General features: G+C 41.9%; 1 protein-coding gene across 1 annotated transcript in view; it reads left to right on the forward strand.

Moving 5' to 3' along the window:
* The window catches only part of cplx4c (complexin 4c), a 32,305-nt gene extending 13,769 nt beyond the window's left edge, over positions 1-18,536 (forward strand). Inside the window, exons 2-4 of the mRNA XM_048614229.1 lie at positions 7,773-7,964; positions 15,637-15,724; positions 18,115-18,536. Coding sequence (XP_048470186.1) covers positions 7,789-7,964; positions 15,637-15,724; positions 18,115-18,333 — 483 coding nt within the window. The 5' untranslated portion in view covers positions 7,773-7,788 and the 3' untranslated portion in view covers positions 18,334-18,536. The remainder of the gene's footprint in view (positions 1-7,772; positions 7,965-15,636; positions 15,725-18,114) is intronic.
* The last annotated feature ends 6,482 nt before the right edge of the window (positions 18,537-25,018 follow it).

The raw sequence follows: 25,018 nt of genomic DNA on the forward strand, positions 1-25,018 counted from the left end.
CTGATGCTGCTTGGCCTGCTGTGTTCATCCAGCTCTACACCTTGTTATCTCAGATTCTCCAGCATCTGCAGTTCCTACTATCTTTGAAATTATTTTATTCAAGTTTCTAGTAAAATTCATTTTCATTAGCCTGACCATAAAATATCTGAGAGTCCAATCCTTATTGGACAGTGTAAAAAAAACTTAATTTTTTTTCTCTATCTGTGCACCTAAGAAAATGAATGCGGTTTGGGTATAACTCAGCTGAATTTCACTCCCCAACCATCCCTGCCTTCTTCTCTGGCTTGGCCAATAACAATTGATTGTGCTAAAATCTGGGCAAGAAACTTATGGAAACCTCTCTAAAATATTTGAAGTTTAAAGCTGCTGTTGTGTTATGGCTCAGGGTCAGTTTATCAGTATACTTTAAAGAGACATGCTCATGATACTATCACTGTATCATAGCATATGATCTAAAATGCCATCCCCTATTCCCAATTCCTTTGCCTCCGCTGCATCTGCTCCCGAGATGAGGCATTCCACTCCCGGACATCCCAGATGTCCTCGTTTTTTTGAGGACCGCAACTTCCCCTCCACAGTGGTCGAAAACGCCCTCGACTGTGTCTCTCGCATTTCCCGCAACTCATCCCTCACACACACACACACACACACCCCACCCCCCTCGTCCTCACGTACCACCCCACCAACCTCCGGATCCAACGCATCATCCTCCGGCACTTGCGCCATCTGCAATCTGACCCCACTACCAAAGACATTTTTCCCTCCCTACCCTTATCTGCTTTCCGGAGGGACCACTCTCTCCATGACTCCTTTGTCCACTCCACACTCCCCACCAGCCCCACCACCCCCGGCACTTTTCCCTGCAACCGCAGGAAGTGCTACACCTGCCCCTACACCTCCCCCCTCACCCCCATCCCAGGCCCCACGAAGATCTTCCACATAAAGCAGATGTTCACCTGCACATCTGCTAATGTGGTATACTGTATCCGCTGTTCCCAATATGGCCTCCTCTACATCGGGGAAACCAAGCGGAGGCTTGGAGACCACTTTGCAGAACACCTATGCTCGATTCGCAATAAACAACTGCACCTCCCAGTCGCGAACCATTTCAACTCCCCCTCCCATTCCTCAGACGACATGTCCATCCTGGGCCTCCTGCAGTGCCACAACGATGCCACCCGAAGGTTGCAGGAACAGCAACTCATATTCCGCTTGGGAACCCTGCAGCCCAACGGTATCAATGTGGACTTCACAAGCTTCAAAATCTCCCCTCCCCCGACCGCATCCCAAAACCAGTCCAGCTCGTTCCCGCCTCCCTAACCTGTCCTTCCTCCCACCTATCCCCTCCTTCCACCTCCTACCTACTAGCCTCATCCCATCCCCTTGACCTGTCCGTCCTCCCTGGACTGACCTGTCCCATCCCTAACTCCCCACCTACACTCACCTTTACTGGCTCCATTCCTGCCCCTTTGACCTGTCTGTTTCCTCTCCACCTATCTTCTCCTTTATCCATCTTCTAGCCGCCTCCCCCTCTCTCTCTATTTATTTCAGAATCCCCTTCCCCTTCCCCATTTCTGAAGAAGTGTCCAGACCCAAAACGTCAGCTTTCCTTCTCCTCTGATGCTGCTTGATCTGCTGTGTTCATCCAGCTCTACACCTTGTTATCTCAGATTCTCCAGCATCAGCAGTTCCCACTATCTCTGACCTAAGAGTATAATGGTCTCATTTACCACCTTACCCTGGAATCACTTGAAGCTTGACATGCTTTTGGAAGCATATCGCTCACTATAGTAGTTTAATAGATGAATCTTAGCTCAGACACATGTGCCTGTGAATATAATGATTAGCTGTAATAAATGCCCATTGAATTCTTCAATTCCAATATATCCATGCCTAATTCCTTATGTTATGAATTGCATCAGGTAAATTGCCCTGCTGGGGTCAAACTCACATCACTCATTCACATACCCTTACCTTCTGGGTCACCTGAGCAATGGATGCTTGAGTGAGGCACCACAGGATCCTGTAGCACAGAGACAGTCAGGGACCTTTCAAGCAGGTAGGGGAGAAATTGTTCAAGAGTTAGAAATCTAACTGACTTGAAGCAGAACACTTGAGGCAGGAGTTCAAAAAGCTCATGTATTGCCATTCAATATGCCCTTGAATCAGCAACTAGGGAACACCAGTTACATTGTGGTATCGCTCTCATAGTGACCTGAAATCATTGTTACGACATGCAAAAGCTTCAGCATAACTTGGCAATAAATTGTCATACGTTGAAATAATGTGTATTTCACATAATGTTATGTTTTTCTGATCAAATGGCCCATGCCCCAGGAAGAACTGTGATTTAATGAAAAATACTGTTTCATTCTTTTGATAGATGACTGGCTTTAGGTCCCTATAATTGGAGCAATATTGGAAACATCATACATCACCATGTAACCTCATGTAAAAAATAATATAGTCAGGCAAATAAGCCCTTTTTGCTTTTTCATTGAAAACAATCTTGTATTCTTTATAGACACAGCTTAGCACAACAAAAGAGCTTAGATTCCAATCAGCACTGGTATTCATCTCTAGGCATTTGCATCATGATTAAGTTTGTGTCCAATCCCTGTATTAGTCCTGTCCTATTACACTGTCTCCACTCTAACCTGCTACTCTGCTGCACAATTCATGTAATTCTGCTTAACATTCAATGACATACAATCCAATTCAGTCAGAATCTCTTGAAGCCATCACTCATGCCTTCCCTACCTCCAGACCCAACTATTCCAATCTATAACCTGGTCCCCCACATTCTACCTTTTGTAAACTTGCGGTAATACAAAATTATGCTGCTTGTGTCTTAACTTACAGCGAATCCCATTTCCCCTATCACACTGTGCTTGCTGATTTACATTGATTCCCAGCTGAACATTGACTTTAAAGTGCTCATGCTGGTTTTCAAAACCCACCATAGCTCTCTAACTCTGTGATCACCACCAATCCCACAACCCTTCCAGATATCAGTATTTCTCCGATTCTGGCCTGGTGTATCTGCAATTATCATTGCTCCATGATTGGTGAATGTGCCTTCAGTTATGTCAATCCCAAACTGTGGAACTCCTTCCCTACATCTCTCCATCTCTCTATCTCACTTTCTGCCTTCAAACAAATCTCCTTAAAACTCATCTCTTTGATTAAGACTTGAGCTATCTAGCCCAGAACCTCCTTGTGTGGCTTGCTGTCATAATTTATTTTATAATGGCCCTGTGAAATGACTTGGGACATTTTCTTATGTTAATAGATATAAATTGTTGTTGCAGTATTAACTTTTGGTCTTTTTGTACCAATCGAAACATACTTTAATTCAGGGAAAAATCTAATATCTATTTGGTTCCAATTGTTTAAGAATGTAAATTTTTATGTTTATAATCATAGAATAGAATCATGGAGACTTACATGCCAGGAAAAGGCCATTTGTCCATTATATCTGTGTTAATGTTTTCAAAGAGCAGTGGTACTTAGTTTCTCATCCCTGCTGATTGTCACTGTAACACTGTGAGATTGTCATCTTCAAGTTACAATCCAAATACATTCAATTATTGATGGAATCAGATTCCACCATCTTGTCATGCCGGGCCCTGGCATCTCTCTGACTGAAATAATTTCTCCTAATCCTTCTCTCTAAATATCTTGCCAGTTATTTTAAAACTACAACCTCTGGTTATTGACCTGCTTAATGTAATATATTGTCACTTGGTGGTTCATTAAGATGTATGTACAATAGAGCATTATGATTAGGGGTCAAGCAGTAAGCAAATTTGTAGAGACATAAAGCTGAGTTTCAGAGGACTTTGGAGGGAGCAAAGTGCCAAACCATGGGGATACAGGTCCTGCTGGATTAGGTAGGGCACAGTGGCATTCTCAACTTCTTAGGACAAGTCATCAAGGCCATGTCACCAGACCATTCCCAACCTAATGACACGGCATGGGTCAGTGCAGCATCAGTCACCTGGAGGAATGCTCAGCACTCTTGGAAGAAGCTCAATGTCCACTCTACCATCATAAGTGCTCAAGCCCCTGGAGTATGACATGAATAGCAAATGATGCAAGATCAGTCAATCTTGGCAGATCACAACATCTAAGCTTGATCTAATCAAACTCCTTCACACGTCCAGTGCCTCTTGCCAGCAGGTGTCATTAAGTAGGGTCTTAAGCAGCACTGTTTTGCTGCACTTGTACAGGGTCTTGGTGAGATCACTTCTGGAGTATTGTGTGCACTCTTACTCTCCTTATCTGAGGAACGATATTTTAGCTATGGAGGGAGGGCAATGAAGATTTACCAGACTGATTCCCGGCATGGTACAACTGACTTATGAAGAAGTATTGGATCAGTTAGAACTGTATTCACTGAAGTGTAGAAGATTGTGGGGGATCTCATAAAAACCTATAAAATTCTAACTGGATAAATGGAAGAAAGATAGTCTAGAATATCCTTTATTATCATGTGTACTCCAGTATAGGGGTACAGTGAAAAGTTTTTACAATGGCTGCCTTCTAATGGCATCATCTCAAGTACAAGAAGCTTGGTACAAATCTTGGATACAAAAGAGGAATAAAAGGAAGAACAGTAGCATTACTTACAGTGTCTAAAAAATAAGTTGGAAATAAGATAACTTGCGAGTCCAGAACCAGGGGTTACAGACTAATCATGCGGGACAGACCATTTGGGGCTAAGATGAGGAGAAATTTCTTTACCTAGAGATTTGTGAGCCTGTGGAATTCTCCGCTGCAGAAAGTAGTTGAGACCAAAACATTGAATGTTTTCAAGGAGTTACATACAGTTCTTAGCACAAAAGGGATCAAAGGATATGGGGAGAAAGCGGGAACAGGGCACTGAGTTGAAAGATCAGTCGTGATCATGTTGAATGGCACAGCAGGCTCAAAGGGCTGATTTGCCTATTCCTGCCCCTATTTGCTCTGTTTCTATATTTAAAGGAGGTCAGAGAATTGGACTGGTTATGTAGGTAATCCAGAGTCTCAACAGCTGAAGGTATAACCTCACAATAATGGTGAGAAGGAAATCGTACTGGTATCATAGTGTGGAGTTTATTGGATACAGATTCCCCAGTGAGTTTCAGGACTAAAATAGGTTACAGAAATATAGAAGGGAGAGGCTGTGGAAGGATTTGATGTTCAGAACTTAAGAATGAAAGTGTTGAGGGACTGGGAATCAATGTAACATGTACAGGAGTGATAGGTGACTGGGATTTGGCACTGGTAAATAGATGGGTTGAAGAAGTTTGGATGAGGTTATATTTTTAGAGGGTGAAAGATGAGAAGTTGGTCAGGAAAACATTGGAATATTCAAGGAAAATAATGAATAAACTCCAAGAGAGCTTCAGTAGGATGTACAGGGATGAATGGTTACAACCATGGAAAGGGACTTCAGCTGTTAGGACATTTTTCACTCGCTTTGACAATATTACAGGATGGTGGGAAGTTTTACCTTGATCCAAAAGCTGCTCCTCACTAAGACACGACCCTGTGAATAACATACAGGAGCTGTCCACTCTGCTATTTAATAAGACCATGGCTGATCTGATTAACTCCACATTCCCATCCAACTCCCAATAGTATATCAGCCCCTTGCTTATCGTGAATCTATGCATCTCTGCCTTAAAAATATTCAAACTGTTTGCTTCCACCACCTTTTGAGGAGGTGCATTCCAAAGACTCATGACCCTCTGTGATAAAATGATTTCTCCTTCTTAGTTTAAAAAGGGCAATCCCTTATTTCAAAACAGTTCTTGATTCTCCCTCAATAGGAAACCCATTCCACATATATCTTTGCAAGACCCCACAAGATCTTCCGCATGTTAATCAAGTCATCTCTTGCCCTCTAAGCTCCAAAGGATACAAACCCAGCCAATCCAATCTTTTCTGAGAAGGCAGCCGACCCATACCAGGTATTAATTTAGTAAATCTTCCCTGAATTATTTCTGATGTATTTACACTCTCTCTTAAATAAGCAGACCAATGCTGAGCATTGTATTCCAGATGTGGTCTCACCAATGCCATATATAACTGAAGCATGACCTCCCTGCTTTTATATTCAACTTTCCTCACAATAAATGATAACTCTATAACCTTTCCTCATGACTTGCCGTACTTGTGTTCAATCACTATAAGTCGCCACAGTAAATCGTTTGTCTTTTTCTCTGCTCAGATTTAATCATCCATTGTCTTTGATTCTAATGAAAGATAATTGACCTGAGGCATTCCCACGATTCCTTTCCATCCACAGGCACTGCTATCTGCTGAGTGTTTCCAAGCATTTTTATTCCGGGTTTCTGGGATCTGCGGTGTGTAGTTTTTAATTTAGATACGATAGTGAAGTGATTATGCTACTGGATTAGTAATACAGAAAAGCCTAAGCTAATGAGCCAGAGCACATGAGGTCAAATCCCACAAAAGCAGTTTGAGAATTTGAATTCAGTTGCCAGAAAACCCTGGAACCTTACAGGCTAGAAGAATGAGGCCATTCAGCCCCATTGTGCCTGTGTCAACTCTCCAGTTAGTGTCCCTCTGCTGTATCTTTTCCTAGAACCCTGCAAATGTTTCCTTTTCCAGTACACTCCCAAGTCTCAGTTGCAATTCTGGTTCTTTGCTGATTTTTTTTCGATGTTCATTCACAGGATGAGGGTGTTGCTGGCGAGGTCAGCATTTATTGCCCATCCCTAATTGCTCAGAGGGCAGTTAAAAATCAACCACATTACTGTGGGTCTGGAGTCACGTGTAGGCCAGACTAGGTAAGGATGGCAATAGATTTTTCCTGAAAATCAACAATGGATTCATGATCATGATTAGACTCTTCATTCCAGGTTTTTATTGAATTCAAATTCTACCATCTGCAGGGTGGGATGCTGAACCCAGATCATTACCTGGATCTCTGGATTAACAGTCCAGCGATAATATCACAAGACCATCGCCTATTATCTTGACCTGTGTTATTTGTTTACTAACCCTTCTCCCAATGGAAACAGTATTTCTTTATTTATTCAATTCAAATCCTTCATGGGTTGCCTTGAATTAGGAAATTACCTTTTTGTTTGTCTGAATGTTGCAAATGATAATGGGGTAAACCACTCCAGAGCAATTGGAGATTGGCAATATTTGCTGGCCTAGGCAGCAAGGCCCACATCCCACAAACCAATACATTTTAATAAAAGTAAAATATCAGCACTTATGCAGTGTACTTTTCAAACATGGTGATTTTTAAAAAATATATTGTTGATGGGATGTGGGTATTGCTGGTTTGACCAGCACTTATTGCCCACAGTGCAATTAACAATCAATCACATTTGCTGTGAGTCTGGAGTCACATGTTGGTCAGAGCAGGTAAATATGGCAGATTTCCTTCCCCAAAGGACATTAGAGAACCAGATGGGTCTTTACAGCAGTTGTCTTTGGACTAGTTTTTAATTCCAGATTTTCTTGGATTCAAATTTTGTGGTGGGATTTTGACCCCTGCCCTTAGGACAGTAGCCTGGATTACTAGTCCACTATTCCACTATGCCACCATCTTCCTAGGCAGCCTTGCAACCAGAGATAATGGGCCATCAGACCTGAGTGCAAAAAGAGGCCACTGGTTTACTGTTCCAACTTATAATGAGTTAAGCCGTTTATCTCGATGTCTACCAATTACACTCAAGGCTTATCTGTCCTTCAGACACTCGCTGCTCCACTTAATACGAGCCTGCCTTTCCTCCCTGTAATTTCAGACCAGTTTCTGCCAAAATGACATTCTTCCTCAAAACTATGATTAGCGGGAAAATGAAAGATCTGGGAGTTGGTGGAGGAGGAGGAGGAGAAGAGGCGACGACAGAGGAAGGAGATGGAAAGCCAACTGCAAAAAGCACAGGAATGACAAGGGAAGAGTTTGAGGAATACCAGCGTCAGCTGCTGGAGGAAAAGTGAGTGCCTCACCAGAAATTAAAGGGATTGAAAAGGAAAGCATAGAAAACCTGAAGAGCACTTTTAAGGATAAATACAAGTTAGGATTAATTTTTTGAAGTTACAGTGTATGCATGAGATGAATCAGTGTTAAACATTAGTGCCCATGTGTTTTAGTGAAATTTTCAGCTTTCAGTTAACTCACAAAAACCCTTCTACTCTGAGGTGCATACTTATACATATGTATAAATGTATATGTATAACATACATATATATAAACAATTTCACAGCTCAGTATGGATAAAGTACTTAGTAAATGTTAACAGTTATTTTAGATCATGCTGTTTGAAAACCATTGTGAAGCACAAATGTAATTTATTTGTGCATTAATGGAAGAACTGAAATAATGCACTGACTGGTGTGGCAAGGAACAATACAGACCATGCTGGTCTGAGGTTTAACTCTCAATCTTTGTGCAGTTAGCAGATCTGAGCCAATGTTAAATAAGTGATTTCCCTGCTCCTGGACTGACAAAGGGAAATGATTAGTCAGGGTTCCTGCTTGTGATCACTGCACATTGACCTCTTCTGGGACGTTTACATCTGTAGACTCCAGGTGAGACAAGTTCAAGCACGATGCCTTCTGTAGTCAAATAGATTGATGTCACCCAATACATGGTTGCCTGGGCAAGATACTAGTGGACAGTTGACACCTTGGCAACTGTATTTCAGCAAATGTCAGAACCAACAAGGATAATGAGGCGGAGAGAATACTGGAGCAGAGGGAGAAATCATTCAGAATAATAACTGTGCTAGTGTCTATAATTGTAAAGAACATGCCCATATTTAATGGCACTAGCATTGTGCGCATTTTCTTATTAGTGATTATACTACCAAATATAAAATGTTAAATTAGGCCCTGCATTTCTTAATCTTTTTTCTGCGCAATTTCATTCTGTATTTTAGTTACACATTCTAATAATCTGTTTCTTCTTTGCTTTTCCACCTTTTCTCCCATCACTTTGTTTTACTGATACTACTATAGACAATGATCTGCTAAACTGTCATCTTGTCATATTTCTTGTAAACCCAAGAGCCCTCTGAATACTGTTCTTCTCTCTAAGTCTCTGTGTCTCTCATTCTAACTCAAGATGACTCAGGGTCTTAACACTGCAGAACATCTTCTGCCTTCCCTTGTCCTCCTTTGCCTTCCTCTGAGCAATGGCCCTTCTCTTCCCTTCTCATCTCTGAGCCCTCAAAGTGTCCTTCATCTGGGAATGCTTAGTGTAAACAACTCATCATTCGGTAGCAGCAGCAAAAGGCTGAAAGCCCTGTTCACCATAGCAGGTGTGTAATGGTGTCTAGGCTGAAACATCTGACAAGATGGCTAATGAGAGTGTGCACACGGCAGTGGGGTTATGATTAACTTTATGTCAGGTCATGCTGGCTCCTCCTCATTCTCCGTTAAAAAGGTCTGTGATTTCATTGAAAGGAGAACCTTGCCTTGAGAAACAACTTTGTTTTATTCAAGATCCATTATCAGGGACCTACTATCAGGAGTCAATGGTGATTGTGGGTCCACTGTGGAGACCTTAGCACAAACTCTAATCTGACGCTCCTGTACAGTGCTGAGGAAGTGTTATGTGGTTGCTGGAGCAGACTTTTGGATGAGGCTTTCAACATTTCAAGTGCATTGTTCCAAAAAAGTGCAGTGGGGCTCTCCCTGATGGACTGGCTAATATTTCTCCCTCAATCAACCTCACTGAAAAAAATTTAGCAGGTCACTGTCACATTCCTGTTTGTGTGGTCTTGCTGTGTACAGGTTTATTTCCTCAGTTACAAAACTCTGATGACCCTTCAAAGGGTTCAATGACTGAAGCCCTTTGAAAAGCCCTGAGGCTGTGAGCAGCTGTGGACCTTTTCCTTTGCCAAGCCAGTGCCTTCCTGTATCAGCACTTTTATTCTCAATGGTCAGGGGTGTGAATGCTGACCTCTGACCTTCATGATGGTGTAAGATGCAGAGTTAATTTGTACACCTCCTCCACCCTTGCATTGAGACCAACCAATTCAGCAGGGGCCAGAAATCCAACCTGGGCTCTTCCTGGTCTATGTGGTTGAGGCAGTGCTCAGCCAATTTAAGCATAGAATTGTAGAATTCATACAGCACTAAAGGAAGGTATTGAGTTTCCTTTATCAGTCCATTGAGCCTGGACTGGCATTTGCATAATCCCATACTCCAGCTCCTTCTTCAATTTTCAGCCTTCAAGCCTGTCTGCTTTGACATTATTATTCATCTCTCTATCAGATGCTGCATCCCCAGTCCTTGCTGCTTGTTACTATGTTTTTACTCATATTGCCTTTTCATTGCCATTCACCTACCATCTGTGGTCTCTGGTTATTAATTCTTCAGCTAATGACAGCAGTTTATTTCCTGTATTGAATCTCCTCTTAGCTTTCTCTATTCTAGTGAGAAAAATCCCATCCTCTTCAGACTGTCCTGGTAACTGGGATCCCTCATCTCTTTACCTGTCCCAGTATCTACTCAAACTTTGCCTTCTATTCTCTTGATTTGTCCATCCTGCTTCCAGTGGTTTTCCATCAGGAACTCAAGCAGTTCAAAGGGAAGAGGTTGTGATATCTGTTTTGGTTTTTGGAGCAGAGCTGGTGATAGCGCTGGAGCCTGACTGATCCCTGTTTCCATACTGTTCTGCAACAGGATGCAACTGTAATAGGGATAAGACCGGCAAATCATTTCCAAAGTAAAGGAAAACAAATGACGTTTGTGAAATGAATGCCCTGTATTGTAGAAAATATATTGTACAATGTAAGTGCAACCTAGTGTTTGTATGTGTGTGTGTCTGTGTGAATGAGTGTGTTTTTGCAATTTATGTCTGTGTGTGTGTGTGTTTATGAGTGCATGTGTGTTTTTGCAATCACTGTTTGTGTCTGTTTGTGTGTGTATAAGTGCATGTGTGTCTTTGCAATGACTGTGTGTGCGTGCGTATGTGTGTGAATGAGTGTGTGGGCTTTTGTCTATATATGTGTGTGTTTCTGTTTGTGTGTTTCTGTGTATGTATGTATGTGCGTGTGTGTGTTTGTTAATGTTTTACGTTGATGACCACCATTAGGACTGAGAAACATATAAATATAACGAATTTGAGCAAACAATTGGAGTGTGATGGCTAGAATAATAAAACTACTGGATGAAGAGCAGGCAAGGTTAATGATAACATGGCTATCCCACTTCTCACACAGAGAAACTCTTGCTCCAAGATGCTCCTCCTAGTGGCCAGGATCAAGAACCATTCAATAGAGGAGGGGAGAATTGAATCAGAGATAGTCGGAACTGCAGATGCTGGAGAATCCGAGACAACAAGGTGCAGGGCTGGATGAACACAGCAGGCCAAGCAGCATCATAGGAGCAGAGAGGCTGACGTTTCGGGCCTAGACCCTTCATCAGAAAAGGGGCCTACAAAGGGATGTCTCCTCTTAAACCATTAAAGCCAACCATTAGCTATGGTGTTTTCAAAGAGCATTTATTGGAGGTCTCAATTCTATCCAGGGACTCTCACTCATTAGTCTCTCTGAGTAATGCTGTCCTATAGAATATTGGGAGTTGAGATTTCACCAGCCCTTACGCTACTACAATGAGTGTTGGAAGCTGACGGTTTCTGTACAAGAAGAGACTGAGAAAATGAACTGGTGTGGCTGACAGTTCAATATGGCCTTTCACTACCACAAATATTGCTGGGATGACCACAAGCTCTAACTTCACCCTACAGTCTGCCAGCCAGTGAACTGAGGCCCAGGGATTCATAGAACAGCATCCTCAGGCTCAACAGACAAACAATGTAGCCCTCATATCAGAGTACAACTGTGAACAGGACTATGTGAATTCCAGACCACCTTAAACAGGAGAACCATTGCTGTATTTCATATTGTCAACTCCTGCTTAAAAGCAATTTGACTTTCAGACTTACGCAGGTGATAAACATGATGCCTGAGGTAGGGTGGGGTACAATTGCCTTCTGGCATGTTACTGAACCACATAGACAAGATTGGGCTCAGTTCAACTACAGTATTTGTCACGTTTTTGCTTAATCAGGGCTCTGAACAGCAACAAGGTTGTTACAACTGGGCCTCAGTTTCTCAGGTTGAGAGGAATTGAGCTCCTGCGTGTAGCTGGAATTGCTTAAACCTTACAAGAGAGCAGGGTTGGGCTTATTTGTGATGCCATCTGCAGTCGAACAGCCTACTAAGACTCATTGTCCTGCAGTGGGAAATGGATGAGGTAGCAGAAAGGAGGCCACAACTGCAGCAGAGTTATTCCTTCATCCAAGAAAACATAGAAAAGTCAGTGCCTTTGAGAGTGGAAGGGAGAATATAGGAAAAAAGCAGAATGACAATGTTAAGCTGGGATATTGAGGTTGTCATTAAATTATTAGGTAAATGAATAAGGTACCACTTTCGGTTGGCTTTAGGGTTTGTGAAAGTCATATTTAGTTGTAGGCCCACTACTACTTTCTCTCTTATCAAACATAATGCCATAATAGTGGGAGGACTGAATAACAGGGGGTACTGAGTTACTTTTAAAAGTAACGTAAGCAAGTGGTACTTTTATTCTTCATTGTGGGCAATATGGATAACACTGGCAAAGCTAGTATTTACTATACATTATTAATTGCCTCATGAAGGTGGTGATGAGCCTGTTGCGTTAGAAGTATTATCATATGTAAGGTTACATACTGTAAGATAATATTATATAACATAACTTGGTCCACTGTAAAGTTCAATCCAAACCAATAAGAGGAAATGGTACTTACTCCTACACAGGATTGAGAAGATGTGACCTATATTTAAGAAAATACGGTAATTATGATGCCAACAAACTAGGTTAAGTAACCTTCTATTTTACGAAGCCTGGTAACTAGTACAATCCAGGATTTGAGACTAAACTTTGACAGCAGCAGCTTAGGGCGAAGGAGATTTAAGGAGGATTTACCTGTGACATGAAGCGAGTGACCAGCTTTTGCACGAACAAAGGGAGAAAGAACAGATAAAGCTGAGCCCTTCACACAAATGAACTCCAGTGGCGGCAGACTGTGCGGGTAATTGCTTTTGTGAGCCACATAGGTGGATCCCATGAAGCTACTGTGATCACATAGAATTGATAAAGTCTATAATTTGCATTTCTCAAGTGTCTAATACTAACCGTTCTTGGCGTTCTGATTTACAATGTACCCTGTCTAATGTACAGTAATATACTTGACTCAGTGCCAGCAATCTCAGCTGAGTTGGGGCTCAGGGATCCTTCATTCTTCAAAGACTTGACAGCTACCAACTGAGTGCAACTTGAGCACAAAGCTCAGATTACCAGCTCAGTGAAGAAATGCCACCTTGTCAAAGGTACAATTTTTCAGATGAGCTGTTAACCTTTTGTATCTCAGTTGCATCTGTGGCACAGTTCAAAGAAGGAAAGGGATTTCTCTTGGAGTTGCTTAAATCCTCAAACAACTTTATGAAAACTATTTATGTAGTTGTCTATCTCACTTCAGCTTGTGGAATCTTGAGCGAATTTTTTGTGGATTTTGAATTTCTCACATTCCATTTACATGGCGGCAGCAAATGGTGCCAGAAAATCTCCCAACACCCAAAGGTGCAGAACTAGGAGACCATCAGCGTCAATTCTTTTTCTCCTTCAACCTTCTCCTCAATACCCCCAACACTCCACTGTAGATCCCCACACACCATAATAACACTCCTGTGTATTATCCGCCACTCACAGACCTGCTGTCTTGCAGTAAGGGCTGTTATTGATATCAGTGACCTTTGAGATTACCAGGCCAGCATCTCTGCCACCAAATGAATAATTGCAAACCCTGTTTAAGGGCCTTCATAAATGTCATGAAACAAAATAGTTTCTTGGGTGTCAATCCACTGTCCTTCCTTTGCTACCCCCTTTCTCCTATCAGTTGTTCCCTCATTGCCTTCAATACAGGAGGGCAAATGAAGTTCTTATAGTGCAGAGGGTAGCATTGTTGCCTCAGAGTCAGGTTCTGGTTTAAGTCCCACTCCACAAATTGATTGAAGGAGGTGCATTCATAGTGCAGCCACCTTATTCAGGAGTTAGGTCCATTTAATATGTTAGTGAGGGGTCTCACACTTGTTTGGGCTCCCTTTAGGAAACCAGATACAAAGTCATGTGGCACTACAGGTCACATCCCTACCTCTCAACAAGATGTTAAATGTTTGAATCCCACTCCAGTGTTCACAGTGTGGCCAATCAGTTTGAGTTTTAACTTGTCCCAATCCTTCTAATACATGCTGATGGCAGTGATAAGAGGAGGGATTCTGCTGGTCAGCCATGAGATGGACAGAGGTTTGGAGCCTCTACCATCACTGCCCATAGCTCTGGACTACAGTCTGCATGTAAAAGTGAATGTTACCACAGCAACTCCAAATCCAAGTGAACTGTAACAGACCACCTCCAGGAAGCCTGAGATATTCAACTGAAGCAAGGACCTAATTGCTTTGCTTCAGATTCTTCAGCTTCCTAAGCATCTACTGCATCAGCCACCAAAACAAAACTATGTTCTTTAAAACAAATTATTTTGATATTCCCAAAGAGACAGGAAAGCGGGATTGTGCCTCAACTGCATAGTCTCTCATTCATCATTCCCACCACTGCCCACATCCCTGACCACTCTATTGCTGCTCCATCCGCTATCACTTTCCAACATAAAATATGATATTCATCTCTTCGTTTATTGCCATCATTCACATTTAGAAAGGAATACAGTTTAATTTCACCTTTGCAAACAATGACACCCACTGGGTACAGCTCCGAGGGCACCATTAGCCCCTCAGCCAAGGGGCCCTTTTTCAGATGGGAAGATAGTCACACTCAGAGGGCGACCATAGACCACTGATTTTGAGAATCTATTCCACACAGCACATCTCCCTCTCTCGGAGACAATTCAAACAACCATAGATTCAAAATAGCTGCTACTGGGCCATTCAACTCCTCAAGCTCATTCTACCATTCAGTTGATTTGACTCACAATTTTAGATCAGTGAAAATTTCAAAGCAAATTCTGTTAACATGTAAGAGCCAACTGAACTGGAATTGAGCTCAAGCTCCAGAGGTAAAAGGACAATGTCTTTGCAACACCTACATAGATACTTTTGCTAATGGGGAAGGCAGTGGTGGAGTGGTAATTCCACTGGACTGGTTACACATAGCTGAAGCCTTATACTCTGGGGACATGGCAGATTTTGACATTTGAATTCAAGTTTAAAAATAACCAAAATAATAAATAAATGCTGGTTTATGGTAACCGTGTTGCCCGTTATTGGAAGTAAAACCCATTGTGTTCACCAATGCCCTTTAGGGTGATATTTCTGCTGACCATACCTGATCTGGCTATAGATGGACTCCAGACCCACAGAAATGTAATTGACTCTGAAATGGTTTGGAAAGCCAATTAGTTCAAGGGCAATTAGGGACGAGCGACAAATGCTGCCTTGTTAATGATGCTGCATATCCCACCCAATAATAGAAGCAGAATTGTGCTCTATTTGAATCATTGTCATTGAATTTAATTGCAAGAGAATCCATGTCAGTGCAGAGACTGAAGAAACAAGTTAAGACTTGAATTCTGTATTTTAAAATATCATTCTTTTCTCATTCCAGAATCGAACGAGATAATGCATTCACACAAAAAAAAGCAGAAAGGGCGACAGTTCGATTACACATGAGGGAGAAGTATCGACTACCACATGTAAGTGACAGGAGATGAACCCAGTGTCACAGGAAATGTACTAACTGTCATCAATACAGTACAGGAAGTGAATAGAGTAAGACCAGTTTAGTGCAGAAAGTCTGCCAATAGTTATAGGTGCAATACACGTACTTGCGGTCTCAGGTGGAGTACAGGAAATGTGCTGAGTGTCACATGTACAGAAATGTGATACAACAATCATCACAGCATAGCTCAGCAAAGGTTCAGACTCTCACAGGTGTAGTACAGGAAGTATCCCAACTAACAGGCATGGGATGGAAAATATACCAATTGAAAAAGGTAAAATACTGACAAGCATCACCCATGTTAGGTGGGATGCAGAAAAGAAGATACTGAGTGAAACAGGTGCAGAACAGGGAAATGTACTGATTGTTAGCAAAATTGGAAATTGATGGAAAATTATGCTTCCTGATAGTTCAGTCGATGAGTTCAGCATTCAATGTGGCAAGCTGGGCCAGTATGTCCAAGCTCTGATATCTAATCTGTTAAGAGGTGAACAGTACCATACAAGGCTGCATTAGTGGTCCTTGGCCTATGTAGAAAAAAAATTCGCTGGGATCCATCTTATAATCACTGTCCTGTTAACCCTGCCTTGGGTGCTTTTTATTATCAGTTCATGAGTGTGAGCATTGCTAGCAAGATCAGATTTGATTAATGCCCATGTCTAGTTGCTCTTGAGAAGGTGGCGATGAGTAACTATACCTGCATACAGTTGAGAAAGAAGTTTGAGGATTTTGACCCAGTGACAATGAAGAAACAGTGAAATAGTTCCAGGTCATGGGTGGCTTGGAGAGTGATTCACACGTGGTGGTGTTGGGACAGAACAGGATAGGCTCAGTTCTGATGCCATCCACAATTGAACAGACTGTTGACACATACTGTCTAGATTAATGTAAAGAATGAAACATAGAAACAGAGAAAATAAGAGCAGGAGTAAGCCATTCGGCCCCTTGGGCCTATTTCCTCATTCAATATGATCATGGCTTATCATCCAACTCAGTATCCTGTTCCCACTTTCTCCCCATATTCTTTGATCCCTTTAGTCCTAAGAACTTTATGTAACTCCTTCTTCAAAGTGTTCAATATTTCAGCTTCTGTGGCAGAGAATTCCACAGGCTCACCACTATCTGGGTAAAGAAATTTCTCCTCATCTCAGTCCTAAATGGCCTATCACATACCCTTAGACTGTGACCCCTTGTTCTGGACTTCCCAGTCATCAGAAACATCCTTCTGGCATTTACTGTGTCTAGTCCTGTTAGGATTTTAAAGGTTTCTGTGAGGTCCCCCCATCCTTCTGAACTCCAGTGATTATAATCCTAACCAATCCCGTCTCTCTGCATACGTTGGTCCTGCCATCCCAGGAGTCAATCTGGTAAACCTTCTTGCACTCCCTCTGAGGACAGGATACCCTTCCTCAGATAAGGAGACCAAAATTGCACACAATACTCCACTATAGTCTCACTGAGGTCCTGTACAAATGCAGCAAAACACCCTTCTCCTGTACTTGAATCCTCTCACTATGAAGGCCAGTATACCATTTACCTTCTTCACCACCTGCTGAACCTGCATGCTTACTTTCAATGATTGCTATACAAGGACACCCAGGTCTTGTTTCACCTTCCCCTTTCCCAATCTATCACCATTCAGATAATACCCTGCCTTCCTGTTTTTGCTACCAAAGTGGATAACTTCACATTTATCCACATTTACACTTCATCTGCCATACATTTGCCCACTCATTCAACTTGTCCAATCACATTGGAGCATAACTGCATCCTCGTCATAGCTCACCCTCCCACAGATTTTTGTCGTCTGCAAATTTAAAGATATTATGATTAGTTCCCTTATCTAAATTATTAATAATTATAAATAGCTGGGGTCCAAGTACTGATCCCTGTGGCAACCCACTAACTGCCACTTCGAAAAAGACTGTTTGTTTCCTGTTTGTTGCCCAGTTCCCTACCCATGTCAATGCACTGACCCCATCCCATGACCTTTAATTTAAAAAGCTAATCTCTTATGTGTGACCTTATTGAAAGCCCTCTGAAAGTCCTAAAGAGTGAACATTCTGGTGAGGTTGTGAGGGTGTCTAGTTGCTCTGGAGAATGCAGTGGTCATGAGAGAAAGGAATTAATGGAAATGTGACATGTCATCTAATAGGTGCGCTTCTGCCTCGTGTTCCTGGCATGGATCCCATTACCCTCCCTGCCGTCCTCCATGTCAACAGTATTTTTCAGGAATACAGGTTTGCATTTTATTAACAGGCCCATATCTTTTCATTTTACCTTCCAATCTTCAATGTTTCAGGGAGAAGTGCAATGCAGGAAGGGATTTAATGGGTTAACAAGTCTCTTTTCTTCACGATTCAGAGTGACAAGGATGATAGTCAAATACAGATGGCTGGGGGAGATGTGGAACTGCCTGAAGAACTGGCAAAGATGGTGCAAGAAGATGAGGATGAGGAAGAAGCTAATGATTCATTTTTTGGGACCATTCAAAACATGGACTTTGACACCATCAAGACCAAGGCCCAAGAAACATTCACGGAAATAAAGCAGACAGCTGAGGAAAAATGTTCAGTGATGTAACTCTCATTACATCTGTGACTTAGTGAAGTTCAGTCAGATGAGATTTCCCCATTATCATGATTGGTGTCACCACACTTGTTCTCGTGATACTGGAAGCAATAGGGATACAGGTTAACCATGAATTAGAATAGGAGATGGCATAGTGCAGGAAATATGCCAACTGATACAAGCATGGGATTCTAATGTACCTAACTGAAAGAGATACAATACATGCAAGCGTCACTGGTGCCAGGTGAATTACAGACACTTTATCAACTGTCACAAGCGCAAAAAATGAAATGCTGAGTGAAACAGATACAGCACAGGGAAATGCACTGACTGATACGAGGCTGGGAATTGGTGGAAAATCTTGCTCACTGGTTAAATGTAGTGTCTGTTGCGGCAAAAACACACCTCAGCCAGTAGATCCAAGGTTTTATTTCTGGTGTATGCAGAGGCAAACAGTACAACAGTATTAGACTGCATTAGTGTCTCTTGCCTCAGGTCAGGAAAAATCAGTCATGGTCCATTTTATGATCACTGATCAGTTAGCTCTGCTGTGGGTTCTTCTTGTATTTAATTTGTGGGATAGGGGCATCCCTGGCACTGGCCAGAATGTATTGTCCATCTCTAGTTGCCCTTGAAAAGGTGGAGCATTGACCATATTACCTCTTTTTAGTATCCTTATGTATTGACTTTGAGGTTTGTCTGATTATCTTGTTGTTTATTCCTTGCAAGGACCTCAGAACAGTGGAACTGCTTATTCCCTTAGATTTTCCTCAATCTTCTCTTCATCCTTTTCTTCCTTCATTGCTCTTTAAACCCTGGCTTGACTTCACCAAGCCACTAATTTCTAATTTATCTCACCTTCTCAAATGTGGCTATAAACCTTTGCCCTTCACCTGGACTTCAAAGAATCCCTACAGTGTGGAAGCAGGCCAGTCGGCCCATCAACTCCAAAACATACATCTGAAGAGCATCCCACCAAGACCCACCCTCCCTACCCTATAATCCTGCATTTGCCATGGCTAATCCATCTAGCCCGCACATCTTTGGACTGTGGGAGGAAACCAGAGCACCCCAGTGAAATCTATGCAGACACGGGGAAAATGTGCAAACTCCACATAGACAGTTGCCCAAGGGTGGAATCAAACCCAGGTCCCTTGGTGTTGTGAGGCAGCAGTGCTAATCACTGAGCCACCATGCCGCCCTTTCGTTTTAAAGCTCTTCCTTAGCTCAGTAAGGAGACAATCTTTGCGTGTCTATGGATAGACTAGCCAGTCTATCTCTGGGCCCTGAGTCCAGTTACAGCCCATATTCAGAGAGAGAAGGTCTCCAACCTCTTTGGGTTCTACCTAAATTAGTTTGTCCACCCTCAAACTGGATTAGAGCCAGAACACAAAATGGTGTTACTCAGTGGGCTCAGGGCAGTGGGAGCAGGGATTGAAGTAATAGATTTGGAGCAGTGGGAGCGGGGTCAGATAGCAAGGTCTGGGCAATGGGGCCACATCAGTGAAGTCAGGTTTGTACAGTCAGGGCAGTGGGAGTGAGGAACTGGAGTTAAGGTAGGGTACAGAAAGCCCTGTTTGGCCTTACATTGATAGCAAGCTCACTTAAGAAAGCTTTAAATGTGAGAAACTCTCCGGTACCATCATCCCTTCCCTTAATTAACACAAAAGACATAAAAAGGGGATAAAAAGTGAACCTATTGGACAGATTTCGCACAATGCAATTACAACCCAGAGTCTTCACTGTTAATCCTCACATGCTGAACTCAAATGATTCTAGAGAATGATAACACTGAAAGCCATTGAGCATCTATTGCTTTTGGTATAACAGACACTGTACCAGATTACCTTCATTCAGCAATTTTGCACATACAAATTTTGTTTTTGCTTTGATTTTTTTTCTCTCTACTTACTTTTGTGAATATAGAATAAATAAACAACGTTTGTTCAGCTTCGAATTTAGTTTGAAGTATTTTTGTTTCTGCTCTATAACCTGATGCAGTCATTGTCACAAGCAAACACTATGGGTTAGATATGAAGTAAAGTGCCTCTGCACGAGCCCATTAAACACTCCCAGGCCAGGTATTGCATGGGTTTGACAAAGAATGCAACTCACTCGAAACTAGGCATGTTATATGTGAGATGGGAGTTCAACCTCGAGTAAGCTCTGTGATAGGAACAGGAGCAGGCCATTCAGCCCATCAAGCATGCTTTTCCATTTAATACAATTGATCAAATACTTCAATACAATCACCATATCCTTTTATGCCTTGGGTAATCAGAAATCTATCAATCTTTACTTTAAACATATTCAAAGATTTCACTTTCAGCCCTCTGTGGTGGAGATTCACAACCCTCTGAATAAAATAATTTATCTTTAAATTGTGCCCATTGGTTCTTGTCTGTCCAACCAGGGGAAACATCTTACCTGCATTTACCCTGTCTATGCCTTCAAATAGGTTTCATAGACCATAGAAACCCTACAGTGTGGAAACAGGCCATTCAGCCCAATAAGTCCACACTGCCCCTCCAAAGAGCATCCACCCAGACTCATTCCCCTACCCTGGCATTTCCCATATCTAAGCCACATAACTTACACACCCCTGGATGCTATGGGCAATTTAGCATGGCCAATCCACCTAACCTGCACATCTTTGGACTGTAGGAGGAAACTGGAGTACATGGAGAATGTGCAAACTCCACACAGACAGTCGCCTGATGGTGGAATCGAACCCAGGCCCCTGGTGCTGTGAGGCAGTAGTGCTAACCACTGAGCCACCTGGCTGCCCCTGAATAGAGCTTCTATTCCCTGCCTGGGAATCGAACACAGGCTCTGGTGGTGAAAGTGCTGAAGCTTAACCACTAGACCTGCAGGGAAAGCAAAGTGAAGCAAGAAACCTGGGCTTATCCGGGAGTTGAACCCGGGACCTCTCACATGTCGACACTGTACAGTACCCTAAGCGAGGATCATACGCCTAGTTGCAGTCACAAAATTGTGCAAAAGGCTGTGATTGGAGACACTTGAATTGCATACTGCTGTATTTGCTTGAAACAATCCCCACATAATCAACTTGATAAAGGTTTCGTCACTCACCTCCAAGACTGAAAGCCTAGGGATCCTACTTCTGGGTTTGAATATTTAACCTTAGGTGACACCCTAGTGCATTTTTGAGTATATACAGCATTGCCAGAGGAAACATTAGATCAGTAATTTCACAAATCTCATGATACAATTCAACTGGGTATTTCTTGTGCAAGAGTATCGATCATACAGCAACTTGCAGCATGCATTTATGTTCTCATTCATTAAAATAAAACAAAATCTCATTGCATGTTCAAAACAGTGAGCATTCACAGGAGTAAGGAGCCATTCAAAAGGTGTGTTCATTTGCTCACATTTATTAAACTTCAAATTCAACTTTTTTCAAATATAAATTGCACATGCTTAACCTCATTGGGAGTCAAAAAACGCAAGTATTCAAATGCAGAATCAGTGCTATTTCCTCAAATAACATACATTCAACAGTAAGAATGTGAACACAGGCATGGAGTGTGTTGATATTACTCTACCTCCTCTGCCCAAGTAACCGTCTTTCAACGTGTGAACCAAGAACGGTATGTCCAGAGGAAGTAGTGAACCAGATTTGCATCTAATCTTGCCCTCTACTATTTATAGTTGCACTTCCAACAAGTGTTAATTTATAGCTCAGAAGAATTGTGATATTAGGTCACAGACTTTAAACATAATTGCCGCTTTTCTCTCTCCACAGACATGGCAAGATCTGCTGAAAATTTTGAGCAGGTTCTGCCTTTATCTCATTGAGTTGTGCTGTTTCTGGCACTCTGTGCTTACTAGGACGAGAACTGAGCCTGGAATTGTTTAGTAGGCAGAGTCAATGTGTTTCTGTGAAAGGGAGATCATTGTTGATAAATTTTTCATGGTTCTTTGATGATGTTACAAGCAGGGTGAATAAAGGGAAACCAGCAGATTTCCAAAGGCATTCAGTATGATTCCACATAAAGCTTACTACAAAAGTCAATTAGATCATCTCTCATTCTTCAAAACTCTAGAGAATACAGGCTGAGTTTGCCCAATCTTACTTCATGGGATAGTGTCACCATTCCAGAACTAGTCTGGTGAATCTTCATTACACCCTATCTATGGCAATCAGATCTTCCCTAAGAAAAGGAGATCAAAACTAGACTCATTACACTAGGTGTGGTCTAACCACACTTCTACACAACTGAAGCAAGACTTCTGTACTTCTGTCCTCAAATCGTCTTGCAATAAGACTAATATGCCATTGCCTTGCTAATTGCTTGTTGCACCCACATATTATCCTTTAATGACTTATTGACAAGGACACCTAGGTCCCTTGGTATACTTTTCCACCTCTTACCATTTAAGAAATACTCTGCACACCTGTTTCTCCAACCAAAGTTAGAGAACCTCACATTTTTCCACATTATATTCCATCTGCTATGTTCTCGCCCAAACACTAAGCCTGTCCAAATCCTCCTGTAGCTGCTTTACATCTTCTTTGCATTCCCTAGCTTTGTATCATTTGCACACTTGGAAATATAACATTTGGCTTCGACCTCGAAATCATTGACAGATATTGTAAATGGCTGGGGTCCAAGTACTGATCCTTACGGTATCCCACTAGTGACAATCTAGCAATGTAAAAATGACCCATTTATTGCTACTGTTTTCTGCCTGTTAGCCAATCATTAATCTATGCCAGTGCATTACCTCTTATCCCAGTCATGATGTGGAGGTTACCGGTGTTGGACTGGGGTGGACAAAGTCAGAAGTCACACTGCACCAGTTTATAAGTCCAACAGGTTTATTTGAAATCACTCCAGCTTTCGAAGCATTGCTCCTTTGTCAGATCCTGATCCTATCCAAGTATTTTGGTTATTTTGTGATAGTGATGGTGTTTTCCATCCTCCATTCTCAATCTGTAGATTGCCTACAGGACCTTCATGGATATTATAGTCCGATCTTTACACACAGGCAAACAGGCCCGTCCACAGGGAGGTGAAGCTAGGGATGTTTATTGAATTATGGAAACCTGTAATGAAATGAGAGTCCATTAAATGAAAGCTTTTACCGTAGTTTGGTTAAGGTTACTTGTTGCCAAAAGCAAACTTGATATATTTAAAAGTTTGATAACACCATATTCTGCGTTCTTGATTTTTACTTAACTGCATTTCAAAAAATGAAAAGTCACTTCCAATTATGTAACCCTGTGCTGATGGCACGAGATGAGGTGGAGTTGGTGGAGGCTTGGTTTCAAATCCACAATTTGAGCAAATAACCTATTTCTGTGCTGCAATTTCTACGTATGTGCACATTGGGAGCTTGGATCTCAAATATTTTGGAAGAAGAAAAGCTAAAGATGTGTGAAGAAAAATTTAGAAAAAAGATTAAGTTAAAAATTGCATGGTGGACTAATTAGTAAAGTTAGATCACATAGGATCCAGGGTGAGCTTGCCAATTGGATACATAATTGGTTTAATGGCAGGAGACAGAGACTAATCGTGGAGGTTTACTTTTCAGACTGGAAGTATGTGACCAGCGGTGTTCCGTAGGAATTGGTTCTGGATCCTCTTTTGTTTGCCATTTATATTAATGATTTGGATGAGAATATAGAGGCATGATTATTAAGTTAGCGGACGACACCAAAATTGGTGGCATAGTAGACAGTGATGAAGGTTTTCTAAGATTTCAAAGAGATCTTGATCAAATGGGTCACTTGGCTGAAAAATGGCGGATGGAGTTCAATCTGGATAAATGCGAGGTATTGCATTTTGGTACAACAACAAGGGTAGGGCTTATACAATTAATGGTGCGGCCTTGGGTAGTGTTGTAGAACGGAGGGGCCTAGGGGTGTAGGTGGATAATTCTTTGAAGTTTGCATCACATGTAGACAGGATGGTGAAAAAGGCATTTAGCACGCTTGCCTTCGTTGCTCAGTCCTTTGAGTATAGGAGTTGGCAAGTCATGTTGAGGTTGTACAGGACATTAGTGAGGCCTCTTCTGGAATACTGTGTCCAGTTCTGGTCACCCAGTTAAAGGAAGGATATTATGAAGCTGGAGAGGGTACGGAAAAAATTTATCAGGATGTTGCCGGGTATGGAAGGTTTGAGTTATAAAGAAAGACTGGATAGGTTGGGACTTTTTTTATTGGAGCGTAGGAGGTTGAGAGGTGACCTGCTAGAAGTTTATAAAATAATGAGGGGTATAGATAGAGTTAATGGTAGTTGTCTTTTCCTTAGGATGGGGGATTTCAAGACTAGGGGGCACATTTTTAAAGTAAGGGGAGAGAGATTTAAATTGGACATAAGAGGCAAATGTTTTATAAAGAGGGTGGTTTGTGTGTGGAATGAACTTCCTGAAGAAGTGGTGGATGTGAGTACAATTACAACGTTTAAAAGACACTTGGATAAATACATGAATAGGAAAAGTTTGGACAGATATGGGCCAGGAGCAGGCATAAGGGACTAGTTTAGTTTAGGATTATATTTGACATGGACTGGTTGGACTAAAGGGACTGTTTCTGTGATTTATGACTCTATGATTCTATATATGGAAGATGGAATAACAGGCATAACAGGATGGGATAACTACTTTGTTTGCATTTTGCACTCTTATTTAACATTTTCCAAGATGGCAGCACCAGCAAGGTAGGCAA

The sequence above is a fragment of the Rhincodon typus genome, chromosome 29, assembly GCF_021869965.1.
Source record: "Rhincodon typus isolate 14 chromosome 29, sRhiTyp1.1, whole genome shotgun sequence".
NCBI classification, from domain to species: Eukaryota; Metazoa; Chordata; class Chondrichthyes; order Orectolobiformes; family Rhincodontidae; genus Rhincodon; species Rhincodon typus.